The following is a 15,609-nucleotide window of genomic DNA, read 5'->3' as shown; positions in this document are numbered from 1 at the left end:
TTAGTACATAATAGAGGAAGTTAATAATTCACTATGGTGGTTTTGGGTTTAGACATTGAGTGATGTTAATTCAAGGTGATGTAGTTGTAATACAATTAAGGGCACATAAGAAACTGGTTTGGCGAACATTAAGCTAGCATAAGATACAAAAAGACAATTTGTGGTTGTTCTTCCTCATGTTCTTCCTTATGTATGAAAGAATATTTGCTTGAGAGTGAGGGGTGTCCTTTGTGTACCTGGACCTGTTCATGTGAAAGGCACATGCTACCTTTGTTTCCTGTGATGATGACTTTGCAGAGTTTGGGGATAAAAGCCCTGGGATAGCATTCAATAAACGGCTTCTGGTCACCTGAACAGGAGTCCAGTCTCTTTCTTTCTCCCCACTTTTTTTCTCTTTATATCTGTCCCTCCAGTTTAAATCACTGACACCATCACACCACCAGAGACCTCCAATCCCTGCAGGGGCAGGACCCTCGCACCTAGTCATGACAGATAAGCAACATGCCAGTCCAGTCTCTCAAATTCTCTACAAGATGTCTCTTTTTCATATTCAGTTACCTGTGCCGAATTCTCAAGACAAAATTTGAGCCCATAATTCAAATGTACAGTCCCTTTGAAATTTTTTCCCTTTTTATAACAATACTACTACCACAGTACCCTAGAGAGATTGTAATGTCAGTCTTAACTCTCACCCTCCTTCAAATTGAATTTTCAATTGTATACTCAATGTTTTGATTTTTCTGGTAAAATATTTATTCTGTACATAATAAAAAGTTTAAAATATAAATTTTAGTAAAAAATATCCTGTTATAAAATTCTGTCTACTACAAGAATTATTTTTTTAAAAAACAGAGGACATGAGATTTTTTTTTAAGACACAGGGAAAATACTAAATCACAGAAAAGACTAAAGTTACAACAATTATAACAAATTTAATATTAATTTTTAGTCACAGTAGAGTTTGTAAGTTTTCTACAAATTATATATTGGTTTTATAATAGCAAAAACTAAATATTTTTGTTCCCTCTCATTCTGACAGTCATCACTTCACAGCAGGATTACTGTGCTATCTCTGGTTAATTCCTTCTCCATCTCTCCCAAATTCAATTAATCTTGCTCACACTTTCGGGAACACTGTTTTTAAAATTGGATTTGTCGGCCAGGCTCAGTGGCTCAGCCTGTAATCCCAGCACTTTGGGAGGCCGAGGAGAGTGAATTGCCTCTGCCCACAGGGTCGAGACTCGCCTGGACAACTTGGTGAGATCTCGTCTCTACAATAAATCAAAAATTAGCTGGATGTAGTAGTGCACACCTGTAGTTCCAGCTACTTGGAAGGCTGAGGCAGAAGGATCGCCGGAGCCCAGCAGGTCAAGGCTGCAGTGGCTGGGAGCAGTCACTGCACTCCAGCCTGGGCAACTGAGTAAGACTCCAACTCAAAAAAAAAAATTGGATTTGTCATGTAAGGTATTTGTTTAGAGGCTAAATTGGCATTCTAATAATTCCTGAACTTAGACTTTTCAAGGTACCAAAATATCTGATTTATCCATTTCATCCGAAACTATCACTCAATATTTGCCAAAATACACCCTCTATTCCAACCATACTAACATCAAGGTACTAAAATATCTGATTTATCCATTTCATCCAAAATGATCACTCAATATTTGTCAAAATACATTCTCTATTACAGCCATACTAACATCATTGATAACAGCAATGTGCTCTGCTATTTATTTTACTTTCCTTGATGGTATAGAAATTAGACACTGTATACTTTATTTATATATTTAAAGTGCTAATCAAATAATAATCTCAATCTACCTACATTTTATCCCTTTCTTAAGGGCTGACTCAGATACAACTGCTCCAACTCCTTTTAAAATGTTAATTGGACTTTTATGAATTATACCATATGTGGACTGATTCTATCCTGATGAATTATTTTTGCGACTTTGTCATAATTCCATACTGGATAGCTTTTCATTCCTTGTCTCCAATTCTTCATCAGATTGTGACCACCAAGTGTTAAACACACAACAAGGGCTACTAAATGCAGTTGATACTTTATTATATAATTATTTAAATTCTTATCTGCCACATATGTTAAGCAACTTCCCCAAGATCTTCTCTCGGATCTGTCGAGTCTTTACACAATATACAATAGGATTCATCAGAGGAGGCACCAATAAGAACATATCTGCAATAAGAATGACAACAAGGGGATTTTTGTGCTTGGCAAAGCGATGCATGGCAGCAAGGGTGATGATGGGCAGGTAGAAGATGAGCACAGCACAGATGTGAGACACACAGGTACTTAGGGCCCGGAGCCTCTCTGCCAGGGAGGCAATGCTCAGTACGGTCTTCAAGATCAGTGCATAAGACAAAACAATCAATGCCAAGTCAATCATAGTACAGAGAGCAACAAAGAAGCCATAGATGACATTGATCTTGTTGTCAGAGCAAGCCAGTTTCATAGTATCCTGATGAAGACAATATGAATGAGAAAGAAGATTCTTTTGACAATACTTTAATCTCCTTAGAATAAAGGGGAATGGAAGCACTAGGAGAATGCTCCTAATGGCCAAAATTAATCCCATTTTAGCAACCCTGTTGCTGGTGAGGATAGAGCTATATCTTAAGGGATTGTGAATGGCAAGAAAGCGATCCAAAGACATAATGAGAAGCACAGAGGATTCCATGACAGTGAATCCATGGATAAAAAACTCCTGAGCAAAGCAGGCACTGGGTGAAATTCCCATGGCATTGAATAAAAAGATCCTCAGCATGGTAGGAAGGGAGGAGAGTGACAAGCCCATATCAGAGACAGCCAACATGGCAAGAAAATAGTACATGGGCTCATGAAGTGAGGGATCTGTTGTTATGATAAGAAGGATAGTGCTGTTTCCCAGGATGGCAACCAGGTACATGAGGCAAATGGGGATGGAAATCCAGATATGGGCATGTTCCAGTTCTGGGATCCCTACCAGAAGAAAAACCTTGACCTCTGAGTTATTGAGAACAGACATGATGAGTGGAAATGGGAGCTCTTTAGCCAGATCTGAAAACACATAAACAAAAAAGTCATACTTTTGCATGAAACTCGGTTTTTATGGGGATAAGACGTTCATTTATATTCTGTGCTAAGAAACATATTTGACATGTTAATCCACAGCAATCTTCAAAATTTACCATGTCTTTTTTTTTTATTTTTTTAATGTTCACATTTTCCAACACAGCAAATTCATTTCTAACAATATGTCCTAAGTTTGTGATTTTTAACCCCCTTTAAATTATTTTTTTGTAGAGACAAATTTTCACTATCTTGCTAGGCTGGTCTCAAATGCCTGGGCTCAAGCAATCCTTCTGCCCTGGTCTCCCAAAATGCTGGGATTACAGGTGTGAGCCACCGTACTCAGCCAACATTTTAACCAAATATCTAAAGCATATCTAAGCAAGCCTATTTTGATTGAAACAGTAATAAGGTACACAGAATTTCCACTTCTCCACTGCTATTTCTATACAATCTTCAGCAGTGCCTGTGTTGGCTTTACCACAAGATCCCTGACCTTTATGGAAGAAACTTTGAAAGTAATTATCTAAGAAAATAATCAGTGATCACTGAAACTATTTGATAAATATTAAATGTAAAGTAAATTTATTGACTAATTTACCATTTAAATTTATGAGGTAGGTACTCATCATGTACATTTTATATATGAGTAAATATGTCTTCTATCAAGTATTATATAACAAGAAACATAAATATTTCTGTTCAAACACATTTGTAACTTCTTTAATTTTAAGTTATATAAACTATCTGAGTCTCATTTTAGATCTGTAAAATAAATTCAATCTTGGCAGATTTTTATGTAAACATTAGAAATTTATCTACATAACAAACTAAATCCCTATTTTGTTTTTACAGTCTGTGTTTAAAAGTTCACAAATTACATTTTTAGAGGTAAGACTATACAATCTTGTAACTTATTTTCATGTTTTGGGGCCTCAGGATAGACCAAAGTTGAATAGTTGGTATAAGTTACCAGAGAAACACAAATTTCTAAGATAGCCATCACAAATTCCTCCTATGTTTAATAAGCCAACTGAATAAATGGATAGATAAATACAAATTATGATATTAATAATTTCAACTGCCAAGAGATCAGAAAAAGTGCAAAAGATAAAGGTAAACCCAATGGAAGTCTAGAACTAACAAGACACGTTTATTCCACTCCAGAATTTTTTTAAAGTCATCAGTTTTCAATGGAAAACACAGAGGACACTGGAAATAATTGGACTCCTCTAAATTGAAGCTTCACTGTGAATTAATGTTGTATTTTGTATTTTTTGGAGGATAAATAAAAAAATAATTAATATCAAGCAGACTTAGGCCAATACATTTTACTTTTTCTAAATACTATCTACTAAAAAATTTCTTCACAGCTTGCGAATGAATTTGCATCTTCTAGACTGCCAAAAGGCCCTGAACGGTTTGACCATGTTTTACTCATCTCCTCCCAGAGTAGGGAGCCTAACGCCAAACCCAGGCTAAGTATATTTTGGAGATAGTAATAGATTTTGAGATCTCATTAAAAGCATCCTGTCCATTATTTGTCCAACTATGCATAGCAAGTTTGATTCTGATCCCTCCTCCCTGAGAGTCATAATATAAATTCTCATTTCTTAAGGTACTGTCTTAATCATGTTTCCCTTTTATTTTCCTTTTTAGAGGAGAGGTATCGCTTTAGATCTTTCAGGGATTTCCTTCTGTCGTGCATCTTTTGTTTTGGCAGCTTCTAACAATGTTTTATAATTTTCATGCAACCCTACCTGACCCAACTCTACCACAACTATACACACTAACTGCTGAATGTTAAAAGGCATGTATAAGCTTTTGTTTATCTTCATGTATCTGTCATCAGCGTGACACGTGGAATATGAAAGGCTACCAGCAAATATGCAAAGAACGAATTTAAGTGGAAGAAATGTAAAATATGTAGAATCACTTCTTAGCACCTTCTTCTGTTTTATTCCACAGGAGCAACTGAGGGTTATTGATGTCCATTTCTATCACCCATATTTTTAGTGGTAAACATATTCTTATACAAACTATTCGTTTGTACATGGATGAAATTCAGAAAAAAATAGCTCAAAAGAAATATTCAGAAATATTGACATGATCGTTTGTATCTGGGCTCATAGGAGTAAATGTAATCATACAGAAAAATGTCCAAAACAGACCCAAAAATCAACCCTACAGAACCCTGAGGAACAGCAAGATTGTTGAGAGGATGTTGCAAAGAGAAATCCAGTAGTTGCCAAAAGGAGAGGTTTTTCAAGGGAGACAGTCCTCAGAACAAGTATTGCCCAGACCACTTGAAATTTCTGTTCTTTAAGATTAAAAACCCAGTTCTCATGCTAATACACAAATATCTGGGCCTAAATCTCTGCTTAAAAACTTACCCTGTGTGAATCTGGGCAAGCTGGTTAAGCCATCAAATAGTTATTTTCTCTTCTACTAAATGTTGTAAACAACAGTAGTTATCTGACAGTTTAGACAGTCTGATATAGTCTAAAACATAGTGAAGATAATCAATAAATACCAACTATTAATAATTATTGCTGCAGCTTCTACAATTTTTACAATGTACTTTTTAAATTTTATAATATAGTGCTAATAATGTCCCTAGGCATTCTTTCTAGACATCACATCCTAGACTGGCCAAGAGGGCTTTCAATTTTTTAATTGACGATAAAGCTTACTTTTATTTGTCATATTATTATGCTAATGAAACACTACTGATATTGGGGTATTAGTAAAACACCCTGATAATTAGCTTCCTATCCAACCTTCAAACCAGACCATCATTACTCTATTTACACACACACACACACACACACACACACACACATACACACACACACACACACACATGCACACACGTAAGTCACTTCCTCTTTCTCCTCATAGACATTTATTTAGATATAAGCTGCTTAATAAAGCTTTAGTTCTAGGTTTCCAAGCAGATTTTGAGCTCCTTGAACTTACCAGCACCAGATGCTCAGTAAGTTCCTGAAAGATAAGAGCAAGAACTCTTCGCTTTAGCCTACACTTTATATAGATATATCTGCTTCTGTTTTTCTCAGGAAGATAGACCCTTGAGAGTAATCAAGCTCTTGCATAAAAGGTTGGGCCTGGGGCTAGTATATTAACTCTTTTGTACTTAGGTACCTAAACAGGAGCTAGAAGAAAATTGTGAGACAAAACATCTTAAAGATTATTCACATGAAAGGAAAACACTTCATATCACATTGATAGGAGAAATTTGATATGTGGTATTCATAGAAATTGGGAGGTATTGTTAAAACAACAGGCCCTTTGTAATCAAAATACTTTGGTTCCAATTCTCAAACACACCACTTGACTTTTCCTCACCTCAGCTTAATCATCCACAAAAATGGAGATAGTATTACACAAGCATCAACTATTTATAAAAGTATTTTACAAACTACAAAATGGCTTACAAGTAATTTTATCTATTTTTATTATTCATTTTGGCAGAAGTCATTAGAGTAACATTTAACTAAACATGACCTGTCATATTCTGTTAGATTTCTGAACAAAATCAAAACCACATGATTCTTACACAATATATTGCATTCACTAGAAGCAACTTGAGGGTTGATCACTGTTTTTGTTTTTTCATAATTTTTTATTTTTTTATCAGATGTATAGTGGTATAAATTAAACCACTATAGGTTATGAAACAATATAAAAATAAATATATAGTTGTTTAAAGTTTTCTAAGGCATATTCCTAAGTTAAAAGGAAAAAGTTTGACCAAAATAATGGAAAATTTTACATTATTAATAAACAGAATAATTGCTAATACAATTTAAAGAACAACATAAAAATATACAGCCAGATTTACTCAAATATGAAATACACTTCTCTGTGAATAAGAAAAGGAACAGAAATGTAAAACAAAAAGCAGGAATATGCCTATTCAACCCTAGGTTCCATGTCTGAAAAAGATGATGAATCATTAGAGGATAAATAAGATTAAACATTCTACATGTGAGATCAATTTACTTGAACTAAATTGACATATTAAAAAGTCATTGGGCTATTCAAAGAGAATGTTTTTTATACCCACCCTATCCTCTCAAGACTTTACATTTTATTATAAGCCAGTTTGATTTTCAACTGCCAGTGTTTGCATTTCTTTAAGTTAGGACTTTCATGAGCAAGCTCTGTCTGCATACAACATTCCAGAAGTCCAAGAGACCTAGATTCTTCCTGGATTCTACATATCACTCATTGTTAACAGATATAAATTTATAAATAAACCAGTTTTCTCATTATTAATGAGAATAACTTTGACACAAATATTCTAAACTGGCTCCCAAAGTTACTCAGAAAAAGCAAAACTGTGATAATTCCCTTGATAGCCACTTTCCTTTTTCTATATAATTATAGAAATACCCATACAGGTATTTCTTGGAATTAGCTACCAGCCAAATTATTCTAAAATAATTTTCTTGGTTTCTGCTTTGAGAGTAATCAAACCTATGGGTAAATAGTTCAGAAAAGAAGGCTTCACTGGGAATGGTCAGCATTAAATACCAAAGTCACTGATCTAAAACTGGTAAGAGAGGCAGGCTCTTGTTCTGCACTTGAACCACAAGATGGTTACTATGGAGATCTGTGACATTTAACATCTCTCAACAAAAGCACCAAAATTATAAGACCTAATTCTGAATTGACATCCTACAAGACTTGTTAAAAATAATTTACAAAGTTGCAAGAAGACAACAGGGAAAAATAAACTGAAATATAAATCTAAATTTAAGTAAAAGCCCGAAAGAAAAAAATAAACAAATTTTGAAAAGGAGAATAGAATTTGATCTATCCAAAGTAGAACAATAAAGGAGGGAAAAAATAAAAGTACAATACATAGAAGATAGAAAGGGCAGTCATCACTGCCTCAGCTTCACCTCAGATCATCAGGCATTCAATAAAAGAAAAAAAGGGCAGAAATAATTCTGAATAAAAATAACCACAGTAAATTTAAATGATTTAAACTTCCCAATTAAAAGACATAGAGGAGAGTTCTAGATTAAAAGCAACATTTTTAAAAACCCTAATAATATGCTATTTACAAAAAAAACCCCATTTAACAAAAGTACATAAAAAGAATGTTTTAAAAATGGAAGAAAAGTGATATATGAAGCTAACATAAAACTAAAGTTGGAATAGTCATCTTAGTATTACAAAGAAAATTTCACACAAGATATATTAATAATATAACTGACAAAGAATGACAATATATACCAGTGAGGCTTTTAAGAATCCTGTGATATGAGAAAACCTATGACAATCTTTCTGACATAATAGACAAATTAACCCTTGAGGGTTAATCAAGAAGGAAGCATAGCATTTAGTGACCTCCTGGAGCTCTGAGGGAGCGTATTCCACACTTGAGGTACAACTCCAACCCACATAGCAGAAAAAAGTATACCCTGGCTAAAACAGGTAGGAATATTAGGCAAAATTAAAAGTACACAAAGAAATGATGCAAATTCCACTGGTATAAGCATGCCACTGTTGCAATGGTGCTTTTCCCAAGATCACCCTGTAGCCTCATGGGTGATACCATATGACCAGCTGGTGAAAAAGTTAAGAGGCCAAGCTAGTTCATGAACGGATACATTTAGTATGCTAAAAAGGAACTCCAGAATTATTATGGAGTGGTCTTGAGAGATAATGCTGAGAAGAAATACTCCTAATGGACACATCTTCAGTTGATGAACTATTCATTTTCTTTGTACAAAAAATAGAAAAATAAAAAGATGGCCTAATGAAAGAATATACACACATTCAACTCATAGGTTCATAGGTAATAGTGAAAACTTGACTAGTTGGCCAAGCTATTGGGAGGAGAAAGATTGGAATAATAGGGGCAAAGAGGGAGAGACACGAAGTGGCATGTGAATGTATACACAAAAGTTAGAAGAAAGTTTGAAGATCTTTGTGTCACAGATCAATGTTTACCAGATTTCATATATCATGGAAAAGGATCAAAACTACAAAAACACAGGATGGAGTTGCTAGCTTCTAACATAAGAAATCTCAGTGGTAGCACAGAGGGCTCCTAAATGAAGGAGCCATAACGGCACAGACAGATACGGTGCATGGTCCTAAAGCATGGGTTCCCACTCAACAAGGCTGACAAAACTATTTCTGCTAAACATAACCTGGTGGTGATAGAAAACAATGCTAATCACCCAAAGTAGTATCACCCCTCAAGTAGAAAATGGCCACTTGATGGAAGAGATTCTACCCTGTAAGAGGCAACAAATGAATTTGATAGATATTGACACACATGGTGGGTATACCTTTGTTTTTTGGTTTTTTTCCTTGAAAGACCATAGCCAATCTAGTATCTCAGGGCTTAAAGAGGGTTTGATTCACTAGTATAGGACTTCATGTTACATTAATTTATAAAATGGCACATTTTAGAACAATTAATTGCAATGGTAGACACATGACCATGGTTTAATCACATGATGCACCACTCAAACACTTCCAAGTTGATTCAGAAATAGAATAAATGCAGTTGACTCTCCACCTTAAAGATGATAACCAGTGAGGATGGGACAACATATTCCTGGTGCCCTATATACAATGTGCCTACAATCATTATATGGAGCTGTGACTCCAATAATTAGAATACATGCATTAGGTGAAAGAAAAAAGTGTTCAAAGTAAGAGTAGCCCAACTTACCATCATTTCCAATGACCTACTTGGAAATCCGTGCTTCCTATTTCTGCAGTCTAGGTTCTGTGGGGCTAAAGGTCCCTTGTTCCAGGGTGGGAGATGCAGTAGTTATAATTAACTTAAAAACAACATTTTTTTTTTAATTTTAAAGATGTGGGATACAATTCAGGGTTAGGTATACAAATGTTCATTATACAGGTACCCTTGTTGAGGAAGTGTGCCCCCTACCCCCGGAAGTTTCCCATTACTGCCAATCCTGCCCCCACCCCCACCACCAGTACCATCCACCCTCCCCTGATAAATGAAATTGAACATACAACTCCTGCCTAGTAGCTCTGATCTTTTCTAAGCTCAAATACGGGCTGGTAAGGAAAAAAAGTCATTAACCAGACAGAGGTAATCAATTCGTGAGCATCAGGAGATGACGGGGCTGCTGCTAAACAATGAGGGAATAGAAGAATATGTTTGTAGCCGGGCTCGGTGGCTCAGCCTGTAATCCCGCGCCTTTGAGAGGCTGAGTTGAGTGGATTGCCTGAGTCCGTGGGTTCGAGACCCGCCTGGGCAGCGAGACCTCATCTCTACAATAAATTTTTAAAAATCAGCCGGGCATGGTATCGCACGCCTGTAACTCCGGCTACTCGGAAGGCTGAGGCGGAAGGTTCGCCGAAGCCCAGCGGGTCGAGGCTGCGGTGGCCGGGAGCGGCCACTGCACTCCAGTCTGGGCGACAGAGTGAGACCCCAACTCAAAAAAAAAAGAAGAATATGTTTGGTATCCAGCTGGGTACTGGTGACTCCTGGTACTCCTTGGCAAGTGCAGTAGCCATAGCTAGAGAAGAACATTGTATTCAGACATTTATACTCTTTGGGAATAAAGAACTGGGTCAACTTGCCATGAAAGACACCCAGGCAGTAAAGGTTGTAGTCTTTACTAGGAGGGAATTTAGATTGAGTTATAAAGATGGCAGATGATAAGACCAACTGAATCTTCAAGAACACCTGCAAGGGTATCTATTGTAGTTCATTCACTAACTTTTCACATTTATGTCTACTAGGTCAAAAAAAAAAAGAAAGAAAAGAAAAGAAAAAAATTCCCAAACACTAGATGAGCTATTCCCAGATGAAACAGTTGGATTTGAGTGGTGAAAGGGTGGACTGTAATAAATGATGCAGTGAATTTTTGTCAGCCTTAATTCAGAACTGAGACACCAATTTTCAGCTTCCTGGAGTTTTTGGCAAACACCTAAGTCCTTTTCCTGAAACGGTTCTGATCCAAATGAATCTGAATTACCCAATTTATACCTTTTGTTGGTGGGCACACTACAATCACTTGACTGTGCAAGTATATGAAGACCTTGCCTTTCCTGTTTGCCTCAGTCTAAAATAATTCTGGGCAGGTATTCCAACTCCAGACTTCCCTATAGTGTTGACCGAGGCCTCCATTGCTCCTGACTTGAATGTCAAATTATCCTTCTAGCCATTCAAGGTTCCTTCACACTCTCACAGGTGATTTTTTCAAAAGCACACAAACACATGCACAAATACACACACACATGCAGAGAGAGAAAGAGAAGAAAAAAAAAAATCAAGAATGTTAATCTTCATCTAAGAGTTTATTTCTTAAATTCATAATAAACCCTATCTTAAAAAGTAGATTCAAAGCAGTAACATCTGGAATACATGGGTTTGGGACTTCTTCATTATGTAAGAGATAAATATATGTCTCCTATATGCTAAATAGTATGCCCATGGACATTTTTAAGCAGATTAATGCTGAACAATGAGAAAAATGTCCATTTTTCCTTATGCTTATTAATATAAATCAAAGATGTATAACACTAATATAACGTGGAATGATATGAAATACATTAATCCCCACAGAAACAAGAAAGTAATGAACAGAATAAAAGCCATAATATTCTATGTGACAATAAAAGAATAGAAGTTGCAAGAAAGTTTTAATAAACGGAAAGTCTAAGAGATTTGTGCCCTTTGTGTTTGAGTTGAGAGCCACAGAAGCAAACCTCAAACAGGGGTTTGCACAAATAAATTAACATCTAGACACATCATAGTCAAATCTTGAAAATGAAAGAAAAATATTAAAATATTAAAAGCAGGGGGAAAAGGTATACTTATAGAGAAATAATGGTAGGAATAATAGCTAATTTCTCATTAGAAACAATGCAATACTTAAGACAATAGAATTATAATTGGAAAGTACTGAGAGAAAAATTTGTATACTGAGAATTCAAAATTTGTCAAAATTATCTTTCAAAAAAAACACTAAACCATGTATATTTGCAGATAAACAAAACCCAAGAAAATCCATAACCATAAGACCTACACAATAAATGCTAAAGGAAGTTTTCTAAACAAAAGTTAAATAATACAAGGTGGAAACTTGGAAAATATAAAGAATTCTAAAAGAGGTGAATATGTAAATAAATATAAACTCTTTTACTTTTATAAATTGCTGGAACAATAATTTACCATTTAAAAAAAAAAAGAATTACAACATATGGTGAGTTTCTTAATATACGTAGAAATATGTACTTGGCAATTATTACATACAGGTTAAAAACAAGTCAAATGGAAGCGTATCATGAAAAATTTATTGCACTATGTATGGGGCACTATAACATTAATCTATGTTGGACTCTGATAAGTTAAGGGTGTATTATCCAAGGAGCAACTATTAAAACAAAAAACCAAAGAGTATAACTGAAAATCCAATTAGGAAATAAAATGGAATATTAAAACACACTTGATTTCATTTATATCAAAGATTCAAAAGAATTGATACAAGCTGTAAGGAAGAAGAGGAAAACATGAAAAGATAAATAAGACAATGGTTGTCATAAAACTATATGTATTAATAAAATATTAAATGCAAGTGAACTGAAGACCTCAAATACAAAACAGCACTTGTCACCTGGATTGAAAAATATATGCTGACTATAAAAATTATCACTTGAGGCCGGGCACAGTGGCTGAAGCCTGTAATCCCAGCACTTTGGGAGGCCAAGGGGAGAGGAATGCCTGAGCCTGCAGGTTCGAGAGTAGCCTGGGAAACATGGTGAGACCTCATCTCTACAATAAATCAAAAGATTAGCCAGGCATGGTAGCGTGCACCTGTAGTTCTGGCTACTTGGGAGGCTGAGGCAGAAGGATCACAGCAGGTCGACGCTGGGGTGGCCATGAGCATGCCACTGCACTCCAGCCTATGCGACAGAGTAAGACTTCAACTCAAAAACATAAAAATAAAAAATAAAAATTATTACTTAAAATGCAGCCGGGCTTGGTGGCTCAGCCTGTAATCCCGCACTTTGGGAGGCCGAGATGAGTGGATTGCATGAGCCCACGGGTTCAAGACCCGCCTGGGCAACTTGGTGAGACCTCATCTCTACAATAAATCAAAAAATTAGTCGGGCGTGGTAGCACGCGCCTGTAATTTCGGCTACTTGGAAGGCTGAGGTGGAAGGATTGCCGGAACCCAGCAGGTTGAGGCTGCAGTGGCCGGGTGCAGCCACTTCACTCCAGTCTGGGAGACAGAGTGAGACTCCAACTCAAAAATAAAATAAAATAAAATAAAAAGCAAGGACAGGTTCAGATTAAAAGCATGGAAAAATATACATCATGCATGAGAATATATACAGTTAGTGTGGCCATATTATTATTAGATAACATGGAGTTTAAACTAAGGCATACTACCAAAACAGCAACAAAAAAAGATATTTTGCAACAATAAAGGGATCAATTTATCAAGAAGTCATAGTGATCTTGTTTATGTATATATAGTAGAAAAGCTTCAAACTACACAACAAAACAAATAACAACTAAGATGAAAAAGACAAATTTACATTCAGATTTGGCGAATTGGGCACTCTTCTGGTTGAATGTTATTTGTTTGCATATGAGGATAAAAGTCCATTGAGCAGTACACTTTGTATACCTGCATCTTACTATATGCAAATTATATTTGAATAATAAAAATGGGAAAACTTTTTTAGCTATAAGAAAAACAAAGAAACAAAGGAATATGAACTTAAGATAATATAGCAATTAATTTGGAGTTAAGCGATTTTTTTGGTAGCTCAACTCCTTTCCCTAAGCTCTGGGCAAACTCTCCTTAATGTGTCAACTCTCTCAAGCCCAATCTGACCATGCTATGGCCCAGCAGGAACCAGTGAGTTAAATCTGTGGTCCTAAACCAGGCTGTTTTCTGGGAATTTACAGCAATTTTTTTTTTTTTTGAGTTGGAGTCTCACTCTGTCACCCAGACTGGAGTGCAGTGGCTGCTCCCAGCCACCGCAGTCTCCACCTGCTGGGCTCTGGCAATCCTTCTGCCTCAGCCTTCCAAGTAGCTGGAACTATAGGTGTGTGCTACCACACCCAGCTAATTTTTGATTTATTGTAGAGATGAGGTCTCGCCAAGTTGCCCAGGTGAGTCTCGAACCCTCGGGCTCAGGCAATCCAGTCACCTCAGTCTCCCAAAGTGCTGGGATTACAGGCTGAGCCACCGAGCCTGGCTTACAGGAAATATTTTAGGGAAATCAGTTGTTTACAGTGGGTGGGATACCTGGAGGAATTGGTGTCCCCTGACAGCAAAGCTCAAAAGACAACTCAAGAAATCTGTGGTACAGATAAAATCCTTGGCTAGCAGACATGGGCCACTGAGGTTGAGAAGGCTCTAGACTAAACTCATTTCTGATTTTTTTGTGTGACTAAATAGTAAGTGAAATTGGACCATAACATAATACTGGCTTGTAATATGGCTTTATCTCCTGAAGTACATCTGAAATATGAGTGCTCTTAGAACTGAAAGTTGCAGGCAACATAAATAAAAGTGATTTAATATAAGCACCAGAATTTTGATATAAGTGGGGCTTAGATGAACACACACACACACACACACACACACACACACACACACACACACACACACGATTGCAATGGAAAATAGAGGGGGCTTAGCTTGGAGCATATTTGCCTGGCAAGAGGAGAGTTTCACTTAAATTTGGAGAAGCTGTGAAAATTTAAAAACTACTAAATTTCCTTTTAGCCAACCCTCCACACTAGCATTGTTCACTCCACGTATCTATTGCTTTTCTCAGAAATCCTAGAATTTTTTATCCACAGTTAGGAAAAAAGTGTTAGATAGACTAAGAACTTAATATAAGATAGGGATTAGGAAATAGGGCAATTCCTCTAATAGAAAGGTAAATTATCTGCCTCACCAAAGAATAGGAAGGCACACATCTCAAGTTCAGATGGCAGTCCACAGATGGCAGTCCACAGATATCCAGTAGACTGGAATCAGAGGAGAATGCTTTAGTCTTGGAAGAAAGAGCAGGTGAGATGACATTATGGTTTCAAGCAACTGCAAAATATAACTTTGAAATAGGGACCAGAGGACAATGCCAAATAAGTTATATGCAATTGGAAAGAAAGTGATATATGAAGCAGTAAAGGTAATACTTGGCATTAGCAGGAGACTGAGAAAGACCTAGACTTGAATTACAGTTCCATCTCTTTCAAGCTATTTCTCTCTTTCCTAATTATTAAAATAAAATCAATGATAGTTCCTGCTTCCTAAGGATTCTCTGAGAATTAAATAGAAAGTTGTACATAATTTAAGATGTCTTCTAAGAGAAAGTGTTCCTGAATTTTAATTCTTGTCATTAGTAAAATTTAAGATGTTTTTTCAAGAAAGTAAATTTACTTTATTTGGGGGGGGCCAGCTCCCAAAGAGATTTAGGAGGTCCCTTGAAAGGTGTGATGGTGTTGGTGATTATTCTGGAGGGATAGATATTAAAAGAAAGAAAGATGG

General features: G+C 36.2%; 1 protein-coding gene across 1 annotated transcript; it reads right to left on the bottom strand.

Annotated features, from left to right (window-relative positions):
* Positions 1-2,031: 2,031 nt before the first annotated feature.
* Positions 2,032-3,058, bottom strand: LOC103260920 (olfactory receptor 51A7). Its single transcript, XM_008058570.1, has one exon. The coding sequence runs from the start codon at positions 3,024-3,026 to the stop codon at positions 2,088-2,090; it is 939 nt and encodes a 312-aa protein (XP_008056761.1). The 5' UTR covers positions 3,027-3,058; the 3' UTR covers positions 2,032-2,087.
* Positions 3,059-15,609: the final 12,551 nt, after the last annotated feature.

Source organism: Carlito syrichta, unplaced genomic scaffold (genome assembly GCF_000164805.1).
Source record: "Carlito syrichta isolate Samal-C Ts95f unplaced genomic scaffold, Tarsius_syrichta-2.0.1 Scaffold303433, whole genome shotgun sequence".
Taxonomy (NCBI): domain Eukaryota; kingdom Metazoa; phylum Chordata; class Mammalia; order Primates; family Tarsiidae; genus Carlito; species Carlito syrichta.
The sequence above is the reverse complement of the archived record's forward strand: the minus strand, read 5'-3'. Positions and strand labels throughout refer to the sequence as shown.